Here is a 23,807-nt window from a genome sequence, read left to right on the forward strand (position 1 = left end):
CAATTATCGTCAACCTGTGAGGTGTAACACATGAAATTAATGACGTATACGCCCGTTTTCCAAAATGGGATTTTTCGAAAATCGAAAATTTTCGATTTTTCGAACACGCTCAAATTTGAAACTACAATCGTCTTAGAATTGCGTTTATCTTTAAGATACTTCAGTGATGTTTAGAGTGTATCGCTTCTCGGCCTATCGGCTAAGATCAAAGTGTAGTATCTGTTCTTATCAGCTTAACATCTGATACACCTTTCATTGAAAGGTTCAAATGTTAAACTAATTTTTTCAAATTTGGTGGAGATTTTGGGGCTTGCTCCTGCTCCACCGCGGGTTGACCCGGTATTGCAGTACCACCGGGAACGGCCCACATAATAAAAGTTATCGTAGTTATTCAAAGATTAAGTAAACCAAAATGTGTTATTGAATTTTCAAAATTTGAAATTTTTGGATTTTGGTAAATTTAGATTTTCAAAATTTTTAGAATTTTGGATTTCGGATTTTCAAAATTTTGGAATTGGGAGTTTCGAACTTGAAAACAGATTTTTTTGGATTCCCGAAACCTCTCTGGTTGATCTTTGAATTTTTCCCAATAATTTTGACGTCGATAATCCGCTGAAAATATTTTATGTTGTATTTAGTCGACAATATTAAAGAATTAGAATATAATATTATATTATAATAAAATATTCTTTATTATTGGTGCCACAACTAGTAACTTTTTCTATGCCAATGGGCGTTTTTGTAAGATTTTTATGTTTGTCGGTAAAAAGTAAAATTTAGTCGCGGAAGGCGATCGTACGATGTGAGGGTGCACGTCATAGGAACACGTCATATTATAAAAAAAATAACTGCGTTTGACAACGTGACATAATTTTAATAATAATAATATACACTTTACTGTTAATGATAACTGATAAAAAATATATTTTCTACCGGCGAAAGGATTGAAATGATGCTTCGAATTCAACTTCAGAAACTGAACTTAGATATAACACATTTTGCTATAATATACTTATTACTTATCTATGCATACACGATACTACAGCTGATTCCACATCGTCTTATCGCTACTGTAAACACCTAAATAAACAACACGAACGTCGCATAGATAGATAATAGCATGAAGTACGAACTAAGATATTATTGTTGCTTCTATTTTCTAATAGTTCGTGCCACATAAATGGATAATAAAACAATATTGTTGTTACCTACATTCGTTGTTATGCGTTTCTAACATATAGTTATAAATTTACTATTCCATGGTTCGAAGGAAATTAAACAGAATGGATATTTCACTACTATGTGTCTATACTGAGAACAGGAAATAATTTTATTATTCATCCTAATCTGAATCTTAATTACATAATTTAAGCATGTATGATCTAGTGTGATTGAGATCAACTACTGTTATATTATAAGTGATTTGTATTCAGTTTTTGACAACAAAATGTGGCAACAACAAGCTTTTGTTTTAGATTCCAAATTTAATGCCTATAGAACTTCAAACCACCCAAATTTTAGTAAGTTTAATATTGTAATTAAATATATTGAAAAAAGTATCATCTATAATTAAATTATAAGCTTAGTTCTAGAATTGAATTTAGTTATTTGTATACGTTGCACTAGCATGTGTTGTCTCCGTTATACACATGTACACCATAACAAATTTCCATTCACTAGTTTTAATAGGGTACTGTCAGTTTTGATATTAGAGTCAATTGACCTATTATAAGTAACAACATTCTCTGTGTTCTCTCGTTGGATTTTTATGATATTTTAATTTTCAAGTGAATTATGAACATTTTCACTTAAAAATTAAAATATCATAAAAATCTATGCGGGTGTGACGTCCTCTTAAGGGATTGATAATTGATATAGGATATTTTAATGAAATTTTGAGAAAATTTTTAATTCATTTAAATGTTAAGTAATAAAAGGAAGTTACAAGCGATCCCATGTTGATTCTATTGTTGGTTATTGCGTATTTACGAGAATATATTACGGATAAACAGTTTTTTTACAAAAAAGAACCGTTTATGCTTAAGTCATACCTAAGAAAACCAGTTGTACACAGCGTAAAGAAGATAATATTTACTGTATCGTAGTGTTCTTACTTTGTTTGTTTGTATCATTTATACAATGAAAGTTGTTAATCTTGTAAAATGTCTTGATTTTATGTTTTTCAAACGTAAATACATTTTCTTAATATTAATAATATAAAAAATAAAAATGCTACGATACAGCAAATATTGTTTTCTTTATCATATAGGTATAAATTGGAACTGTTTCTTGGTGTCCTCAATAAATACATTTTATTTTGAATACCTATACAATTTATAAAAATTCCAAGGATCTTAAGAAAATCTTTTTATTTTTGTATATTTATTTATGCATAATTATGAAACATTCATTATGAAGTGTGCTACTATAATTATTATTAGTCTTTAACAATATTTTATTATTATTTTATTTTATTTGAAAGTTTTGTGAACTTACTGACTATTACCTATTTTAAATAAAAAACTTATTGTGTATCTATTTTCTTTCAGGAACGCTTTACATTAGGAGAAGAAGTCAACTTCTCCGAGAAAAATCTAAACAAGATGTAAGTTTTAATATTATTTTTAAATAGATTTTAGTGCAAACTTTAGGCACACATTTATTAATTGTTTATTTTTTTTTAAGGATATGATTCCAGGTATGAGAAGAAAGTATTTACGTATTAGGTCAGCAATTTTACAAAACAGATATAATGTAAATTTTGATATGCAGTCCAACAGTGCCTGTAGCCAAAGTACTAGTTTGGTAAATACTCAAATATAGATAATATGATTTATTAAGTTCACAAAGAAATGTAATGTAAAATATTTTTCTTTTTCTAAAACCACTTGAAAGGGTTTTTATTTATAAGTTATAAAAATAGCAAAATAAGATTTCATGCATGACATTAAAGAAGTCATTACATATTTGTGTCTTACTTTGAATGTTCTAGGACGAACCTAGAAAAATATGCATTTGCTAGAACTTCCTAGCCCTGTTTATAACAATCAATGATCTTTAACAATATATTTCTAAGGTGTACATAAATATTAAATAAATAAATATATACAAAACATGTTTAGGTTATCACTCCCAGTGGAAAGGCGCTGGTCTTAGTCTAATAATTTATACTCGTATGATCTTTGCTGTTATAGATTCCTTATGTCTTGTGAGGTATTGATTAGTTAAATTGCTGCTAGATTGGTTAGTTGATCCAGCCTTATGCCCTTATTATCTCGTGTTGTGGTAAACTTTGTAATTACATCCTGGATGGAGATCATTATTAAACCCAGTAGCGCAACCAGGATTTATTCAAGGGGGGGGGTCCAAAAATTCCATTTTTGAACTTTAAATGCTAATAAAAAAAAAACTGTGACTAAGAATTTTTAATTTTTTCAAATGTCATTATAAAAATATAGTAGGAGCCTTGTTATAAATTAAACTCAACAAATAAAGTTTTATTGACATTCATAGAAAAAAAAAAACTAATATATTGGTCTATATTGGAAACTGAAAAAGTCCCTATATAGTTCAAAATAAATCAAAATATTTTAAAAGTTTTATCATGAATAGAAAATGGAAATATAAACAACCATTCAAAATGTCATGTATCTACGGTCATTTGTTTTAAAGTTACACCAAAAACCAAAATCAATTTTCTCGAAAACAGATTTTGCGTAAAAATTCCCGTTTTTCTTTAATTTTTCTTTTGTTTTTCACGGTGCTTTTGAAAATTACTGGAAAAATTTAACCCAAAGTACCTCCCAAAGTACCAATTTGATTCACTTTCCTATCAGAAAAGATACTGTTGAAGAATATCGAAGCACTTTTACTGTCCTAAAAGGTGATGACAGATACACTAAAATATAATAAAAAAAAATCCATCAAAACATTCATTGTTTCACTCAGAATCTAAAAAACACACAATTATATTATTTACATTTTTAAATGTAAATTTACAATGTACATCTATTAATTATTATCGGATTCGACGTGTTATTAACAAAATACCTAATGTCCAAATCTAATCTAATAACTAGTAACTAAGTAACAATCAAACTAATCAATAAATTTTGATGAACATTTCACAGAAACTTTTAAAAATAAAAATAAAACTAGACATAACCCAAGGGGGGGGGGGGGGGGTCCGGACCCGGGGTCCACTCCCCTGGGTTCGCCACTGATGAAACCTCTGTAGGTATTGTTCTTTGTTCTACCAGTAGGCTGCAACAAAAGAGTTAGGACAGCAATTTTGGCAGCGTTGAATAGTCTCAATGTTGGACTTACTGGCACAACCCTTTAGTTGTATTCCATATGTTCACATTGTAGTAGTTTATATGAAATTCATAATCTATTGCACCATTTCCTATATGGTTGTTTGCGTGTATATCTGAGGGGGTCCGCAATTCATTTTGATATATTTAAATAATAATTTTTAATAACCAACTGAATATGGTAATGAAAGTACTTACTTTTATTTTTATAAGTTACAATATAAATCACTATACCAATGTAATATTTGTATCACACTGCAAAATATGCATATAGTTAAGAAAATAAATAATTAAAACTTATATTTTTGTTATGAAGTCCATGGCAAGTTTCCTATCTCTAAGTAGTCTGTTGGTGGATAAGTTTGGGATATGCTGATATATAGTATACATTTCAAATTAATTGAACTATTTAAATTATTACATGGTTTTTACTTTCAACAGATGAGTTTAAATAAAGACAAACAATTAGAAATTGATGTAATACCTCGAAAGTATGATTTTTTATCATCACCTATTCCAACCACCCATGCTCAAGCTTCCAAAGCTATTGTTGGAAATAGTACTATGGAAGAAAATTATGCATTCAATAATGTTCACCACATCTATGATCAGGTACATATCTTTTATTTATATATGTTTTTATGTTAGTTATTTTCTTGTATGATTTAGCATTCAGATGCAGTAACAATGTTGAAGTTTGCTAATAATGACAAATCAAAATTATGTTGTGCGTCAAACGATGGAACTCTTAGTATTTGTGATGTTTTGACATCACCACCATGTGTAAAAGCTATACTAAGATGTCATACAGGCCCAGTAACAGGTATTACATATAATATTATACTTTTATCATTATGTACTATTTATTATAGGGGAAAATAAGGCATACAGATTGAAAGCAGTTATAGGAGCAATCCACAAGGTTTCTTTGTAAGATTAATAGTAAATAAAAAAGGTTTTAAACAGGGAACATAACATGATGGTATATTAATAATGAATGTAAGAGGAGTGGTTAATAAATTTGAATACACCTTTTTCTAATTATTAAATAAAAAAGGGATTTCCCAACCAAAAAATTATAATAGACCAAGAAATAAATGAGAATTTTTTTCAATATGAATCAGTAATAAAAATAATTTATTTTAGGTTGTGATTGGTCTGCTTCGGATGAACTAATTGCTAGCTGTTCTACTGATGCAACCATTTGCTTTTGGGATGCGATTCGACATTGTTGTCTAAGATGTGTCAGTGATCCTTTTTATTCATCTGTTTTGGTCTGTTTATTTAATCCTATCAACAACAATATTCTCATTGTATGGTATTTATATATTTATTACTAGCTATGTGTCTTGTAGTATAATTTAATTTATAATTGTAGACTGGCAACAAGGCTGGATTTGTGTGCGTACTAAATGTATCAACGGGTATGTACCCAAAAGGTGGAAAGCACAAAATTGGAGGTCAAATTTTATCTCTTGCAGTTAATAGTAGTGGACAAATAATATGGGTTGGAAATGACAAGGTAATAATATTCATATGAAAGTTTGACTAAGTAACTAAAAATAATAATGTTTATGTACATATAGAGTGAAATTGTTTCTCTCAAATTAAATAGCAGTGATAATAGTATTCTTACTAAGTGTCATCGAATTATAACATCTCCAAATCGTGGTGCAATTACTTGTTTGAGCTGGAGATCATGGATTAGCCGAGAAGCAAGGGATCCAATGTTGTTAGCAAATTGTGCAAATAATATATTATGTCTTTACAAGTTTGTTATATAAAATTAATTTAAAACAAATTATCAAAGTATAATATTGTTATTGTATCTTAGGGTTTCTGAAAATGACGGCGGCTCGTTGTATTTAAAAAAGAAGTTTTTGGTTCATCACGCTCGCAGTAATCACTTGCTACGTTCAACATTCTGTCCTATTATGTCATTTAGACAGGGTGCTTGTGTTGGTATGTGTTAAGTTTAGTTATTATATTATCAGAAATGTGTAATTATAAATATAATTTATTGTTTAAAATTTTACAGTTACAAGCAGTGAAGATTCTTGCATTTATTTTGTAGATGTAGAAAGGGAATCTAATTATACCGTCAACAAATTGCAAGGGCATGCTTGTGTGACTTTGGGTGTTACTTTTAACTACGATGAGACTATATTAGCAACAAGTGACGTACAAGGGATAATTATTATTTGGTCTCGACAATGTCAAAAGCAACAACAACCATTATAATTACTATTGTTATATACATTATAATATACTAATTGTTATTTTAAATTCAAAATATTGAAGCTAATTGATTTAACACTATGAAAAAGTTCATGATTAATAATGGCAGTATTTTTGTAAACTATATTTCTTCTTTTCTTCAGTGTTCCTCTGTTTCTTTTCCCTTCTACATTAATTTATATATCAACTTTAACTATCTCTGAGTCAATGCTACTTGATTGTCAGTAAAAATGCCTCAGGAAAAAATAACTGGTAGAAAAAAAACCAGTGAAAATAATATCCGCATTTTTAGTTACCAATGTTTTATTTTATATCATATTAGGGGGAAAAAAATATTATTGTTAGTATAAAATAATATACCTATTAGATGTTTTAAAATATATTATGGGTTATGATATAATTATAGTATTAAAAGGCATTTATAATTTTTTTTAACTACCTACCTATGTTTTCATTAGATATTTTATTGTATTTAAAATTAATACTCAATAAATGTATGAAGTATGAATATATACATTTTTTCTATTGGGTATTATTTTTTCAGACATTTTTGAACATGAATATTGAATAAAATCTCAAAATATATAATAGTATATTGCATAAACATATATAATACGTACCTACTTGTAGTTATATATTATAAATAAAAATTAAAGAAGTATGCATAATACGAAAAAAAATACATTAATGGTAAAATAAGAATTTTCATTTTATTTGGAACTAAAAAGGAACTCGTGTTCATTTTCCAAAGGAACAATTTTTTTTTTTTAAGGAACAAGGAACAGAACGAATTTCTCTTTTTTAAAAAAGAATGAGGAACGGAACGAATTCCTTTTATACACAAGCACTTTACTTGCTTTTCTATGGATACACTCTTAACAAGAATAAAAAACACTAAAGTAGTTCCTATTGCCATTTTTTGGGTATTATAAATTATTAACAAGGATGTTTTTTGTTTTGAGTATTTATTATTTCAAGGAGTATTTTTTGCATGGGCATTTCTTGAATTTAAAAACACAGACTTAGCGTTTGCCAAAATAACCAAACTATTGCCCAGAGAAATTCGCTTTTAAAATTAATGAAAGATAAGTAAAGATAGTATTAGGTAGGTATTTAGGTGTAATGTGCCACGGAAGTAATGCGAAAGCAATTCCCTCGGCGCCGTCGGTTGAAACAAAAAAAAAAAAAATGTATTTAGGTGTATTAAATATTTTGTAATTTACGTCTTTTTAATTTAAGTGATAACCAATAGACAATAAGGTATATGATACTGAAAGATAATATCAAAGATTAGATGACCCAATTTAATAGTTATTACATTTACGACTTTTATTCTAGCGGACTTTTGTTCGGGGATTGGCGGTGGTTTTGTTCTACACTTCTACAACAATAATAATTGTCCGACGCACAAAATTATGCTCTAAATCGATGAATAAATTACCGTTGCCGGTTCCGGTATTTACAGATAAACAATATTATTATGTATATATTTGAAAGTATAACTATACCTAAGATAAATTAATTCGGATTAGTTTAAAAACGTTGGTTTTAGATCTTAAAGAGGTACTGTGATGTGTTTCATTTGGTCGGGTGTCTGCGGTAAGCACCAAGCGTCTAAGCGCCACAATTAGTGATGATTGAATGGTTCTAATGTCCTATTACAATCTACTTTCAATATTAGTAAAATGTTTAAATTATTATGATCTGAAAATCATTGCGGGGCGAAAATATAATCGATGCGATATTATTTCGATGTCGATGTATCGTTTGTTGCGTCTTCGATTGTGTACCGTTTTTATCCAGTTGCATCGAGCTATCGAGGAACGCAAAAATTAGTCCTGGGTGGAAAAATAGTCCAATATGCATTCTGTCATCATCCCGCACCTATAAACAGCAGTTCCGGACGACCGAGAATAAATTCGACTAGACGGCCATCCCGGGACGACGTCATCTCTCCCTATAATATTATATTTATTGTGTGCAGTATATAGATATAGAAGATAAAAACTAATAAGACCAAGTGATAAGATGATACTCGTCCTTATCATTTGTTTCGATTAAAATTGATTCGTACTTATAGGTGAAAGTTGTCCTTAATGTAGATACCTCTATTATTCTGTAAGAAATAATATGGCTAAGCTAGTGAAATACATTTTACGTTGTAATTATTGTGTTCGTGAATAATCGTATTGAGACCGTACATTAAGATTATTGCTATCCAGGTACGTTAACTTTAAGGACCAGAATTTTATTCGTTTTTTCTTTTTGGTTTTTGAAATTTAGTTGAATTGAAAATAGACACATCCAAAAATACATATTATGTATCTAATCTTTGTTGATATTATTGACTCAAATACGTTAGGTGCTAGGTACTTAGTTATACTTGTTTAGCCAATATGTAGCAGAAGTTATAAAACTAGTTATCAAAATTTATTTCTATATACATATAAATGTAACTTTAAAGAAATATGAGTACTCTTAACAAATCAAAGAATTGAGAAGTTTAATTTTTGTTTTATTTCAGTACAATTTATTCATAATTTTTCTGACGGTAAATTTAATGTACATACCTACTAAATAACATTTAGTATTTTATTTGTTAAATAAATATTAGTCAGTAGGTCAAATACTATTTTAATTAAAAAATAGGTACTATGGGTTATCGCGACTACCTTGGTGCTCAAATCACTTCTTTATAATACATTTATAATAACACAAAACTACCCATTATCATTATCAGCTTACAATGTATTTATTATAATAAAATGGTTCATAACACAATACTTCCATATAATTTACAAAAAAGTGAGAGTAAATTGTATAAAATTAGTAAATTCATGTTTTTAGTTATCACTGCAAATTTATAATACAAAATAAATCACAAAAAAAATATGAGTAAAATTTATAAACAAGGTAACTGTGTTATTAATTATCATGTCAATTTAATCAGTTTTAACAGTTTAATATTCAATTTGTGGTGGCCAATGTTATGCAATACAATGAAGTGACACGTTGAACTGGTCTTCATTATGGGTATTCCTGAACATAAATTCCCCCAAGTAGGATTTTAAATGGTGTCTTGCTGTACCTTTATGATGTTTGTTTCTCTATTTCGCTGATCCCCAAAATCTCTATACTTTGTGTGTAAGCATGTGTACTTGGATCCACAAAATTATAAGAATGATTCACTGTGAAATGTAGCCATTATCTTGTATTGTGTTATATACCTGCCAGCAATCAGTCAATTGTCGTCCCTTTCTTAATGTTTTGTTGTATTTTGGACATCAAAGTAGCAGAAGACCAATACAGGAACTTCTACTAAAAATGTCTCCTTTGTTTCATGACATATTCCACCGAAAATCCATTGCTGAGGGAGTACTCTTCCACAATTATTTTTACATTTAGTGAACAAACTTGTCAATTTCCACTATTCCTCCAATTTTAGATTCAGAGCGGAGCGATGAATGAATTGATTTTACAATGATGTGTTTTTTTTGTGTATGTGTACACGATAAGTAATTGAATTAATGCTTCAATTTTCAACTTCAGTATCTTGTTCCATTGGAAAGTTAATCTATACTCTGTCCAAATGAGATGATGACTCACCGGCCAAGTTGTGCGCATGGGCGTGGCTTTGTTCTATGGCAGCGCCCAATGCATCATCGTAGTGGTGACGGTGTCTGACCATATGTCTAACCGCTACCCGACGAAAACTGGTCGCCGCCAAGTCATCATATCATTTTGAAGAGAGTATAGTTACACGCAATTTTCACTGAATGTTTATATTAGCATTTTCTATACACCATATAATTTTCAAAATATTTTGACTTGTTTTGAGATGTTTACTGATATCGGTTTTTTTTTCTATAAATGGCAATACAATTTTATTTGTTAGGTAAAAAAGCTTGAAATTTGAATACAAGGCAATCCTAGTACATTGTTACAATGGTAGTTAAAAATTATTAAAAATACATATTCACAATATCTTTTTATAAGCATTTAAAATTTGAATTTTAACAAAATATAAAAATATTTTATACATAAAAATCATGGAAATGTGTAAATTATTTTGTGTTAGAAATTTATAAAAATAAATCAATTAAAAGTTTGTCTAGTTTTATAAAAAAATAATCTCTACCGTAAAGTCAAATTAAATTTTAAATTTAAACGTTCATAACATTTGAAGTTCATATTTTTACAACATGTGTCAAAATAAAAAAAAACTATTCACAATATATGATTTTTCTAAATAAATTTCTCATTATTATTGTATAGCTAAGCTAAATAAACCCGAGAGTTTTTTTTTGTTATAACTTTTTTTATCAGTTTTTATATTACTGGTAGATATTGCCTTTATATTTAGTATTACTAATTTTATAATATTATTATTATTTATTAGATTACCTTAATTTATTAAAAAATAGTTTGTTCTGTTCTGGGTACTCTTCTAAAAAGTTATAAGAAGGTCTTATCATTATTATGTTATGGTAATATATAAACTCACCAACATTTAAATTGATATATTTTATTCATGCCAATACCTTTTTATATATAATACTTCTAAAATTTTACCCCCGTCAGATAGAATAATAATCTCCATTTTTGCATCCTTTTTTTTAATTTGAGAAAATCTTTAGTGGGTTAGTGGGTTTCTACATCATAAAACAAAACTTCTGACAAAATTCCATTATCGTTGCTTCAACAGTTCCGTTCAGGCGATGATGAATCAGTCCGGACAAGTCCTTTTATATATACTATATAGTATATTTATATACATATGTATATATAATATATATTATATGTTTACATATAATGAATATTAGGTGATAAATAATATTCATTATGATATGTAAACACATAATTTTCAATTAAAATAAATGTCAATGTAACCAAAAATGTTAATTTATATGTTTTCAAACCTAACTTATTTTAAATTCTATACATCCTAGTATCCTACTGCCTAAAACACTAAATTGTTCTGGTCTCTTGTAAGTTCTAACCATTTCGACTGTATTTTTTAAAAAATATTTTTATTTAAAATATGTATCTAGTACTTATTGATAAATCTATACTATATTTTATTCTATCATTTTTTTTATATTATTAACTGTTAAATTTTAGCTTAGGTATTTATAGTTATAAATTTAATTTAAATTCACAGAAAACTAAAAAAACTAAAAAAAATACTTAATAATTGTGTTGCCTTATTTTGGGGCATTAAAATTTGGTGTTCAATGGTTACACAGTTTTTGTTTTTAAAATAACTTACACACATCCTTATAGATATTTAAGTATGTTAATATTTATACTTATACAATCAGTATTTATTACAACAATAAAGTAAATTAAAAGCTATGAAAAAATAATTTTGTTATTTAAACTAAACTTTAAAAAGTAATAAATTAAAACATTAATATCTCATGTTAAGGTATAAAAATAGTTTTATAAACCATTTTTTTTAATCATGCTGGTTATATCCCTAATGTTGTATTGTTTTTTACTACAGCCTTATGAATTATTTTTTTTAAAACCAATTTTCTCTTCAATTGGCAATTATTAAAATCTAAAACTGTTATACTATTTAAGAAATTTAGTTTGATGTTATATATTTATACCTATTTAATCTTTTAGTGAAAAATTAATAAAAAAGTAATTAACAATAAATAATACCCTATTTACAACAAGTGTAGATAATATGCCACCATATTAGGTAATAAAATAATTTTAAGTAAGTGCTTCCTAAACTGTTGTTTGCTGTGCTTGCACAGTATTATATTTGTGATGAAAAGTCAAAATTAACAGTATTATTGAATATATTAATGATATTTAAAGATTATTATTATTTACCAGTTGTTTGAATAAATTAAATTTATATACTTAAAAATAATTTATTTCATACTTGATACGTTTAATTTCTTTCAGTTTTAATGTATGAACAATTCAATAAACATTCAGTAACATGGAAGAAAAAGATGTAACGTTTATTTTGCAACTTGGGTTGATCCGTGACTCAGTAACATTGAATGCATCTTCTTTTACTTTAAGAACTTTAAAAGAAGCAGCATGTGATTTTGTAAACATAAAAGTATGTAGTAACTATGTTTATTTGAACATTAAATGAACAGTTTATTTCATTACTTTATAATAAATTATTTTAATATTTCACTGTATAAAAAAAATTTTTAAATAGTATTTAAATTATGTGTACAAATATTTGAAATTATTGGAAGTTAGATATTCATAATATATTCTATTAATTATTCGTTTTTTGATTATTTTAGAACCTATTACTTAGATCTCAGATAGGTAGTATTACAAATGGCAAGTATAAATTTGTGTTGTTAACTTATAAATAGATACTAAATTATGTTTATTGTTTATTTGTAATTAATAAATAATAAATGCATTTACAATGCTATTTCTATTGATAATTTAGTCCATACATTAATAATTAAATATTTTTGTATTAATGTAATGTAATAAAATATATTTTTTATACTGTCTACAATTAATCCAATATTCAAAGAGTGGGTAAAGCATATTTGTAACAAGTAATTTTATTTTAACTTCCTGATATCAATTACAAATAAACTTCATAGTTTTTATTCTTTTTCTTGATTATATGAAGTATTCAGAGGAATATAATTTAATTACTTATCTTTAAATGTAATCAAATAGTTAAATGAATATGCATTGTAGATCCCAAGCACATGTTAATTTTATAATTATAAAATTCTTTGATTCTAATAAAACATTGAAGCAGTAAAGGAAATTAAAAACTTTTGATATTCAATTTTAGAGTTATACCAATGATTTTACTATAGATTTTAATGTAGCTTTATAGAATTTAGTAAAAATTATAAAAAAATTTAAGTAAGCACAATTTTTACAAAATCTTGAAAGTTTTGCATATTGATTGAAGCATCCAAAATCGTTTATCAAATTCAACAATTTACTCAACCTAGTATGGCCCAACTGTTATTTCACATTTTGTAAATGATCAAAAATTACAATTAATTTCATCTCAATAATTATTTATAGTTTATAATATAAGCAATGTTGTTATATTTAAATTTTGTGATTTGTTACTTATTTGTAGTGTCCTGATCATGGCCTTACTCGATTAGCTGAGAGAATTTTACTGTTCCGTCATAATTATTCATGTGATCAAATTCTTGTACCTGTAAATAATGTTATTGACATAAGTGATGAAACTATAATTGAAATTATTCTGTCAGGTAATTATAAATTTTGTATAGTTCTATACTCTGTCTCAAAGAAAATAATCAGTGTCCCGACCGAGTTTCATCAATGCTGCTCTTCTCCCGCCAACGACTCGTGGTTCTCGACATCATTCACGATGTTTAAAAAGTGATTGTTCTCATTTGAGACAGAGTAGACATTAGTACAGTTTTGTAATTTTGTACCTGTATTAATTAGTATTAATTAAAATTATTCTTAGGTCAATCATTATCTGAAGAATATGAGAGCTCAGTTATTAAGCCACATTCTTTAGCAGTACATTCATACAAAACTCCAACATTTTGTGATTACTGTGGTCAAATGTTATTTGGGATCGTACGTCAAGGTTTAAAATGTTCAGGTATTTAATATACAGTTTCATGTATACAATCTTAACAACTCTAAAAATGTTTTGATTTATCAAGTTGATGCATAATATTTTACATATAAAGTATTTATGTTTGTTATTTAATATTTCTTCTATTTAAGTAGAGGTTCTAACCTCTGTTTTGCATGTGTATTTTTGATAGGGATCTTTAAAGTAACCACTATCAAGGGATACTCGTAAATACACACACTTATAAATATTTTGATATTAATTATTATTACTGTTTATAGGTTGTAACTTAAATTACCATAAAAGATGTGTTGTCAAACTTCTCAATGATTGCGGAGGTGGAAGCAGACATAAAAATAAACATAAATCAAGTACTTCTAATTTGAGTGTTTCAAACCGTAGTCCATCAAATATTTCATTGATATCTGCAGTATCAGATGAATCAGTATGTTGAACTTTATAATTACTATTTATATAATTTCATAATACTAATATTATATTAAAATTACCTAATTTTACACCGTCTTATTTTTTTTTTTTATCATTTTTTAAAATTATTTTATATTATAATCTTATCTTGTTATTTATAATTACTTTTTCATTCTTAGGGAATTAGTGCAAATTTATTAAATGTACCTATGAAGAACAAAAGCCGATCACCATCACCTGTCAAAATACCACACACATTTGTTATACATTCATATACTAGACCTACAATATGTCAACATTGTAAGAAATTGCTTAAAGGAATTTATAAACAAGGAGTGCAGTGCAAAGATTGTCATTATAATGTGCATAAAAAGTGTATGGAAGATGTGCCAAAAGATTGCATTAGTGATTATCCAATAGATTTAAACGGTTAGTAGAAACCATTATTTTTTGATATTTAATTTATAATCTACTTTATTAATTATGGCTGGGGTCACATACTCACATGATTGTCTCATGTCGTCTGACATTAAATGTAACATCCTTCGCAGCGTGCATCAGTCATGGGTGACATCGGACTGACAGTAAATCTGATGGATTTCGAGTATGTGACTGTTGGCTATTAGTTATGGTAAAATTGAACAACAGACGTTATGTAACATACGTTAATAAAACACTTGTGTGACCCCAGCCTATAAGTACATACTATACACATTACATGCTTAGAATTTAAATTAATCATTTATAAATTTTTAAAAATGTAAGCAAAATGCATGTTTCGATTAGTTCTAAAATAAAAAATTGTAATAACTGTACATATTTGATTTTAAGTTGAAATTGAAAAACAACCAAAAAAAAAATATACACACCCCGGTAAAATAGCCCTTGGAAATATAAGTACATGAGAGTTCCATAAAATAAGTTGTACTTTAATATAATTTTTCATAGTTTTGTTTTTTAAGTATTGTGCTACTCCGATTACAAAGTGTACACTAGTGTGATAGTACATAATTTGGTTACTGAATTACCCATTTGAATGTATGTAAAATAATAAGTACAATATATTATAGTTAACTAACTATTTTTTCCAGTTTTTTTTTAAACATTTAATTTTTGAATTATGCAAATTCCTGTAAAATCATAAACACAGTCTTATTTATTTCTATATTTAAATTCATTATTGATTTTAGCTTTTTAATACATAAGGATATTCATATTTTAAATTATAAACATAGTTTGAATAACTTATTTTTATATTATTCAACAACTTTTATAATTATTATGTAAGTATTAATATTACCCAGCTAATTTTATAAATAAATTGTTTTAATGTAATAATATTTATTGTCTTAAACAATAATTTAAAAATGATGTGAACATATTATGATAGTATGATTCAATATTGTTCAAATAACTGCACAACCTATATATTGTTTATGCAAGCAGAATTATTTTGTAGATATATTTAATTTTTGTATCATATCTTTTATAAATATTATAAACATGTATTAAACTCATAGCATATAATAATATAATACTGTTATTAATTTAAATTCCTCTATTTAATTTACTGCAAAAAAAAAAAATGTTTAACTTTACTTAAATTGAAATCATTAATTTTGGTTTGAATTGGCTTGAATAATTAATTATCAGTAAAAAAAAAAATAATAGATACATTTATATAAATACATAAATACACAGAAAAATAATTAAGTTACATAAAATGATCAATAATATGAGAATTTTTCTTTGTTATTTATGACTCATACTTTATTTTGGAAGATATAAAACATATTATAGGTCACTTATAATGATATCCCTAATACCTTTTTAATTTAACATAATATAAAACATTTTTAGCTTACACTATTAATTTGATATAATTAGTAAAACTATTATTTATTTTGTTAAACTGATTAAGATTTAATAGTTTTCTAATTTATATTTTGTGATTCTTATTATTTTTATAATAGTATGTATACAATTTTGATAGAAGTATTTTAATCATCTAAATAATAATATAACATTAACTATTTAGAAAGTGGTGTAGGCAGTGAATCTGAGCATGAAGGATCTGGCAGTAAAGGTGAAGACGATAGTGATGGTGAAAACAATACACCATCACCTCCATATGTTGTTCCACCAATGGTAACAAATTCTCAGAATGGACAAAGTTCTTGTAATCTGGTAAGAGAATAAATACATTATTTACATTGATTTTTTAAAAAATAAATTTTTATATATACATAGATATATTTATTCAGTATGAATTATTATTGTCTTAGGAGACTGTAGGACATTTTACAGATAATGTAAATCATACTCCTCAAGATGATTCAAATTATGTTGGGTAAAGTATCAGCATTATTTTTCTTACTAGTATATAATAATAAATTACCCAATAAAATAAATATTTTTTAATAACAAAATAAATTTGTTATTAATAGTTCTACATCCAGTAATAACATTCCATTGATGCGAATTGTTCAATCTATCAAACATACTAAGAGACGATGTGGTTCAAAAGTCATCAAAGAGGGTTGGTTAGTTCATTTTACTAACAAAGACAAACAAGTATGTGGTTCTTAATTGGTATAATTAAAAATAATATTTACATGTTAAGTATAAATCTTTTTTCTAAAGAGAAAAAGTCATTATTGGAGATTGGATTCAAAAGCTATTACACTATTTGTTAATGACAAAACATCAAAGTATTACAAAGAAATTCCTTTGTCTGAAATACTTTACATTGATAGTGCAATAGTTCCTCGAGCTCCTGGTAATATTATAACAAATTAAATTAATTATTTTATTTTATTTTTTAATGAAAATAATTGTTTCAGGTCCAATTCATTGTTTTGAACTTAAGACTACTAACCTTGAATATTATGTTGGTGGTGAAGAACATAACTTATCTGTTGGGATAAATGCGGAAGATAATTGCAATAGTACTTGGACCAAGGGAGAAAAAGACTGGGAGAGTATAATTCAACAGGCATTAATGCCTGTACCATCCAATCCCACAAGTTAGTAGTCTTTTAATTATCCCGGGCTGCTCGCTAAGCTACTTGCCATATTTTTGCTCAAACACAACAATCTGTTTCCCTAATTAACAATAATTCTTAGAGTTGTCAAATTAATTTAAAATAATGTTTTTTACTCCTTTAACTGTACCTCAAATGTGCAATGTCTTAACTTGTTTATAGTTTAGTATCTACCCTGGAAGTATCATTTGTTCATAACACTACTTAGCTTGTGTTCTCATATCATTATGTTTGTGTGTTTTGTGTTAAATGTTAAATGTTATAGTAATAATAAATATTAATAACACAACAAGCTGCACTTGTGTATATTAAAATAATGAAATGAGCTGTATATTATTTAGAAACAATTAATTTACTCCAAACATGTTATAATTTAACAACACCTTTACTAAGTTTTAACACTATATTATAATACTGTTGGTATGTCACTGTATTTGTACACAAACGCATGAATGTGCTTAAATGGAAATATCATAATATCAACTGTATAATGCTTACTATTTTCTAAGAAAGTTTTATTTAAAACCAATTACCACTTGTAAATTAGAAGCCATACATATTTTATATTAATAATATAAGGTTTTAACTAATTAATATATTTATAAATATTGTTAATAACCACTTAACAATTAACAAAATATTATACTTAAGATGCTAGATTTGGAAAAAACTTGGCAAAGTTCAAATATTGAGATTACTAACTCTTAACTTTAACTTTACTGATCAATCTGATAACTGAGATTTTCATGACAAAAAATTGGTTTTTTGTGACTTTAATAATGAAAAGTAATTTTTATAATTATTACTATCTTAAAATAAATAATTTTTATAGAGGATAGTCACTAAATAAATTCATGTAAATACAGTTTGTTGTCGGATGGTAGCAGTTTTTGTATCACCTTGAATAGAAAATTGTGTTTATAACCTCATTTTAGTGCTATATAATAAAACTGTTTAAGCGGTTGGGGGGGGGGGGGGGTAGTATAAAATAATGTTTACCTAACTACCTATGATGCATGGGTTCTAAAACTGCATGGCGCCAGTTTTCGTGTTCAAATACGGAAACATTATTCAATAAGTATCTAAATAATAACATTAATTTAATTGGTTTTATTTCAATGTTGATACATTTGTATTAAGGGAGGATTATAACCCTATAACCACACACCACTGGATACTGTACTGTCTTACACATACATTGTATTTTGAAGTATTCATATACAAAATAACTTAACTTTATTATTTAAATGTTGGAATAAAAAAACTTATAATTTTATATTGCTGTTCATTTATATTAATATTTCTACATGTGTTATGTATTTAGTATTTAATTTGTAATTAATATGTTTGTCCAATAAGCACGTTTTATAGTCTTTGTAGCGCCATCATTCAGCTATTTAATATTGTTTTTTTTTTAATAAAGTTTATTACGTTTATTGAGATAAACCCATACTTCCCTTTAATTTTCTTTTTACTAAAATATACCTAATATTTTTTTAAGGGTTTACTTTTGTAAAAAAAAAAAAAAAGGAGTCATAACATCATAATTATTTATTCATAAATTGAATTAATTGTGTGCGTACAATTATAAATTATAGATATCTGAAAATATCTTGTTTAATTAAACATAAACTAAAGTGTATTATCATTTTTTTCTAGCAAAAAAAAATTATATAGTATTTCAAATAGAACACAACATCCAAAAAATTAACTGTGCTGCTTGATGAAAATATGTTTTGGACTTGTAAGTTATATTTGTGTCTGAATAACGAAATTATTTATTTTTTATAGGTTTTCAAGTTAAATTAAAATATAACTTATTTTAATGTTGACTTAAATTAAATATTTACAATTATAACTAAAATATAGCACACACACAAACATAATATTAGTACATTTGCTAGTAGATAGTTATTAGATAATAAATTAAATATATTTATAATAGTTAAACTTAATTCTTAATTATTTATTATAAATGTGTTCCAAAATTACAATCTTTAAATAGACATTTGTGGGATTAGTAATTGAAATTTTTAAATAATATGTATATATTGATATAGTGTCACGTTCAGTTAATGAGTCTAATGAGCAACAACAAAATGTCACAGATATGAGTCAATTGTATCAAATATTCCCTGACGAAGTGTTGGGTTCAGGTCAATTTGGTATTGTTTATGGAGGTATGTACTAGATACTAGAAAATGTCTTACAAAAATGTACACATCTCTTTAATTTAATTTATACTTATTTTGGTGTATTTCATTGAATTATTGCAGGTAAACATAGAAAATCAGGTAAAACTGTTGCTATTAAAGTAATAGATAAACTAAGATTTCCTACTAAACAAGAAGCTGCTTTAAAAAATGAAGTAGCCATTCTTGGAAAATTAGAACATCCTGGTGTGGTGAATCTTGATTGTATGTTTGAGACAACAGAGCGTATTTTTGTAGTCATGGAAAAATTAAGAGGAGATATGTTGGAAATGATATTATCCAGTGAACGTAGACGGTTATCTGAACGTATTACCAAATTTTTGATTACCCAAGTGAGTAACATTATTATAGTAATACATATTACTATTATTTATAAATTGATTTTATATAAAAAAAAAGATACTTAGAAAACTACGACTAAAAATAATAAATCATGTAATCTAGTTATATTTTTGTTAATGTAACAATATACAAAAAATAACTAACTTATTGATAATAAACATGAGTTAATTTATCAAATACCTTACAAAATAAATTTATCCACAATAATGTTGTAAAAATAATCGGAGATTGATTCAATTTTTTCTTTTTCTTTTAGATTTTAATAGCGCTTAAGCATTTACATAGTAAAAACATAGTTCATTGTGATCTAAAACCGGAGAATGTACTTCTTAGTTCAAATTCTGATTTTCCACAAGTAAAATTATGTGATTTTGGTTTTGCTCGAATAATTGGTGAAAAATCGTTTCGTCGATCAGTAGTTGGAACCCCTGCTTATCTTGGTTAGTATAAATACTTTAGTATACGTATTAATGTACCTATTTGTTTTTTAAGTATGAATAATATGATTACAGCACCGGAAGTTCTACGAAATAAAGGATATAACAGATCTTTAGATATGTGGAGTGTTGGAGTCATAGTTTATGTAAGTCTAAGTGGAACGTTTCCTTTTAACGAAGATGAAGATATTAATGATCAGATACAAAATGCTGCTTTTATGTATCCAAGAAATCCTTGGAAAGAAATTTCACATGATGGTATTTAATAATTTATTACTTAGTAAAAGTTATAATATTTATATGATGTTAAATAATTTCTTTATTTTTTTTATGTTTAAATATATCTAAAATCTATATTCATTTTTCAGCTATTGATCTTATAACCAATTTGTTACAAGTAAAGCAAAGAAAACGATTTACTGTTGATAAATCGTTAGTACACGTGTGGTTACAGGTAAATATTTAAATGTTTGTTACTTTTGCAAACATTTGAAATATTTTCATAATATTTTGCCACAATTGTTTGCATTATAATACAGTTCCATTCTTAAATATCATACTATAATTGAATATAATATAATATAAAATATTATAGTGATTTTTAGGCAGACATTAATTTAGTTTTCATTTAATTACATTTATATTTATTATTAGACTTACGAACTTATAGCATTTGCATGTTGTTTTTGGATAGTTAATTAAATATCAGGGTCAAATGAAAATCCAATTTGGAATATAAGTTATATATTTGTTGGTTTTGACTTTTGGATTATTATGGAAAATGAAATTAAAAATAAAAATGTATTTATTTTACCAACATTATGTAAATATTATATGCATCCAACGTGATAACAGATAAGTTTTGCACTCCTTACATCATGGACTACAATCTTTATATATACACACATGATTTTTTTTTTCTTATAATTATGCCTGATATGAAAGAAAATATATGACTGTACAAAACGAGAAATATTAATTTAAATTTAAATATTAAATATAATTTCAAAATTAAAACTTCAATAATTCAGATAACATTTTAGATTTTGAACTCTCCAATAAATGTATGATTTAACAATGATATTGTGTATGTGTATGCAAACGTGTTAGAAGGTGAAAAAGTAAATATTCTTAATAGTGAAAAAATATAAATGTTTATATGCAAAACCAGTTTTTGTCATAATTCAAAAACTTATACTCGTAAAAACTTACTTAACACCAAATATTTATATTAGCATTTTATTTTCATGGTATGATTTTCAATATATATTGAATTATTTTCAGATATTTAAAATTTTGTTTTATTATTAATGTCGATGTAAAATTTTTAGCTCAGTTAAAAAAAAAACAATTATAATAGACTTCTGGAATAATTCGAAAAATAGTTATTCTTCCATAAATATTTTTATGAGTTTCTGAAGTAACACAAGTTTGACAAAATTGGATTTTTACGCATTATTTTAGTTTTTCTTATTGTAATTCATATAATTTTAATTGTAGAAACATGAAACATTCCACCCTTACTTAAATTATTGTCTTTTTACACTATAAATTACTAATAGAAAAATAAATTACTATAACAACATCATAAATACAAAAATATACTTTGTAATATTAGTTAGACTCATTTTTTGTATGCAATCATAGCTATATATCATTATTCATTTGATTCAAATTTTCAAATTTAGCAGATCCATTACAGTGACACAATAGTCCATACCTATTGTAGAGCGGAACAGTACCCGCCTTCTTGTTTGTTTTAGTACATGTATATATATATTTTTTAAATGTTTAGTTTTAGTGCATATTTCTGTGTTTTTTAGACCTAGAAATCCTTAACCATATATATTTCAAATTAAAATTCATAATACCCCAAAGTTAAAATGATTAAATGAATTAATTGTGTAAATAAATGAGGTATAAAAATGTATAAGATATATAGTTCAGTTAATTGTCATTATTAAATTATTTTGATCGTAGTGTATACTCATAACTCCATAATCATAGCTAAGGTATTACATTTTCCACAAAAAATATAATAGATAAGTTATAACTTAGACATATTAACCTAATTAATTATGGTGTTATTTTCCAAATTGATATAATTCTTCTTAAGATACAGACTTATTATTATTTATTGTTTAGGATTATCAAACGTGGTGTGATTTAAGAGAACTCGAGAAATCAACAGGAAATGGTGTTCGATTTTTAACTCATGAATCTGATGATGCCCGTTGGGAATCATTTCAAAGGCATTCGAGGTTTTTATGAATGTAATCAATTTAAATATAAGATGATTTAATAAAACATTCTTTCCGTTTTAAATGTATCTCTTCTTTTTAATTAATTCAATTTTACTTATTAATATTTTACTTTAGAATTAAGAATTATATGTAATATATGTTTTATTTTATAAAGCATATACTTCAGATAATTTTAATAACTTTTAAAAATATTATAATATTTTTGGTTAGCTGCCAAAAAATCTCTGTCATTATATTTTCCTCTTATTGTTATTCAAATCTTAAAAATTAATCTTAGTATTATCTAATTGTTAATCTTCAGTATTGTCAAATAATGTGATTTTTTTTCTTCTGAATTCTTAGGTACAGGTTTATAATTATAACTAACATACCTTTTATTTTATATTTATAATAACTAGTATTGTATAAATAAGATTTTTTTATACTTTTTATTCAATTATAGTTTGTTTTAGTTAAGTATTTGTTAAACCATGTAAAAAACATTAAAGTATTATTCTATTATTAATAATAACTTGCTTTAAAACCGACAGCTAATAATTTTAATAAAATGTTGGTGCTTTAACGTAATACTAAATTTGTAATAATTAGTGGTTACTAATTATCAAATTAGTTTACATTTTAACTAAGACTTTGTGAAATGCTAAACATGTCAATTTAAATCAATAAATGCTTGATTTCTAATAAATAGTATGAAAATTATGTGTTTCATATACATGAAGTATTTCAATATGTTAAGTAACTAATATTTTAATACGAATTTGTGAATTCGTACATCTTGTAAAATTTTAATAGTACATATTTACTTAGTTGTACGAGTATATCATTGTCTTTAATTTACCATATAAAGTATTTATGTTATGACATTTTATCATATTATTTTTTTGCTTTTTAAGTAAAATTTGTATCCATTTTATGTATTTAATCATTTCTCAAACTAAAATACGATTA

General features: G+C 25.9%; 2 protein-coding genes and 1 non-coding gene across 3 annotated transcripts; all 3 read left to right on the forward strand.

The window, feature by feature from the left end:
- The first annotated feature begins 179 nt into the window (after positions 1 to 179).
- On the forward strand, positions 180 to 373 carry LOC115033473. Its single transcript, XR_003838828.1, has one exon. It is a non-coding gene; the product is annotated as a U2 spliceosomal RNA (small nuclear RNA).
- A 720-nt stretch (positions 374 to 1,093) lies between these two features.
- Positions 1,094 to 6,677, forward strand: LOC100570998 (WD repeat-containing protein 13). The gene is made up of 10 exons (XM_003248242.4): positions 1,094 to 1,520; positions 2,550 to 2,605; positions 2,686 to 2,805; positions 4,755 to 4,925; positions 4,983 to 5,136; positions 5,460 to 5,626; positions 5,692 to 5,835; positions 5,900 to 6,084; positions 6,148 to 6,275; positions 6,352 to 6,677. Exons 1-10 carry the CDS (start codon positions 1,448 to 1,450, stop codon positions 6,552 to 6,554), a joined length of 1,401 nt encoding a protein of 466 aa, XP_003248290.1. The 5' UTR covers positions 1,094 to 1,447; the 3' UTR covers positions 6,555 to 6,677.
- A 1,922-nt stretch (positions 6,678 to 8,599) lies between these two features.
- On the forward strand, positions 8,600 to 23,772 carry LOC100163880 (serine/threonine-protein kinase D1). The gene is made up of 17 exons (XM_008190416.3): positions 8,600 to 8,773; positions 12,474 to 12,636; positions 13,651 to 13,789; positions 14,014 to 14,154; positions 14,412 to 14,575; positions 14,739 to 14,988; positions 16,598 to 16,746; positions 16,845 to 16,909; positions 17,007 to 17,133; positions 17,203 to 17,338; positions 17,403 to 17,585; positions 19,664 to 19,783; positions 19,880 to 20,148; positions 20,415 to 20,598; positions 20,671 to 20,853; positions 20,964 to 21,049; positions 22,741 to 23,772. The coding sequence occupies exons 2-17, from the start codon at positions 12,511 to 12,513 to the stop codon at positions 22,864 to 22,866; spliced, it is 2,448 nt and encodes an 815-aa protein (XP_008188638.1). The 5' UTR covers positions 8,600 to 8,773; positions 12,474 to 12,510; the 3' UTR covers positions 22,867 to 23,772.
- The last annotated feature ends 35 nt before the right edge of the window (positions 23,773 to 23,807 follow it).

Source organism: Acyrthosiphon pisum, chromosome X (genome assembly GCF_005508785.2).
Source record: "Acyrthosiphon pisum isolate AL4f chromosome X, pea_aphid_22Mar2018_4r6ur, whole genome shotgun sequence".
Taxonomy (NCBI): Eukaryota; Metazoa; Arthropoda; class Insecta; order Hemiptera; family Aphididae; genus Acyrthosiphon; species Acyrthosiphon pisum.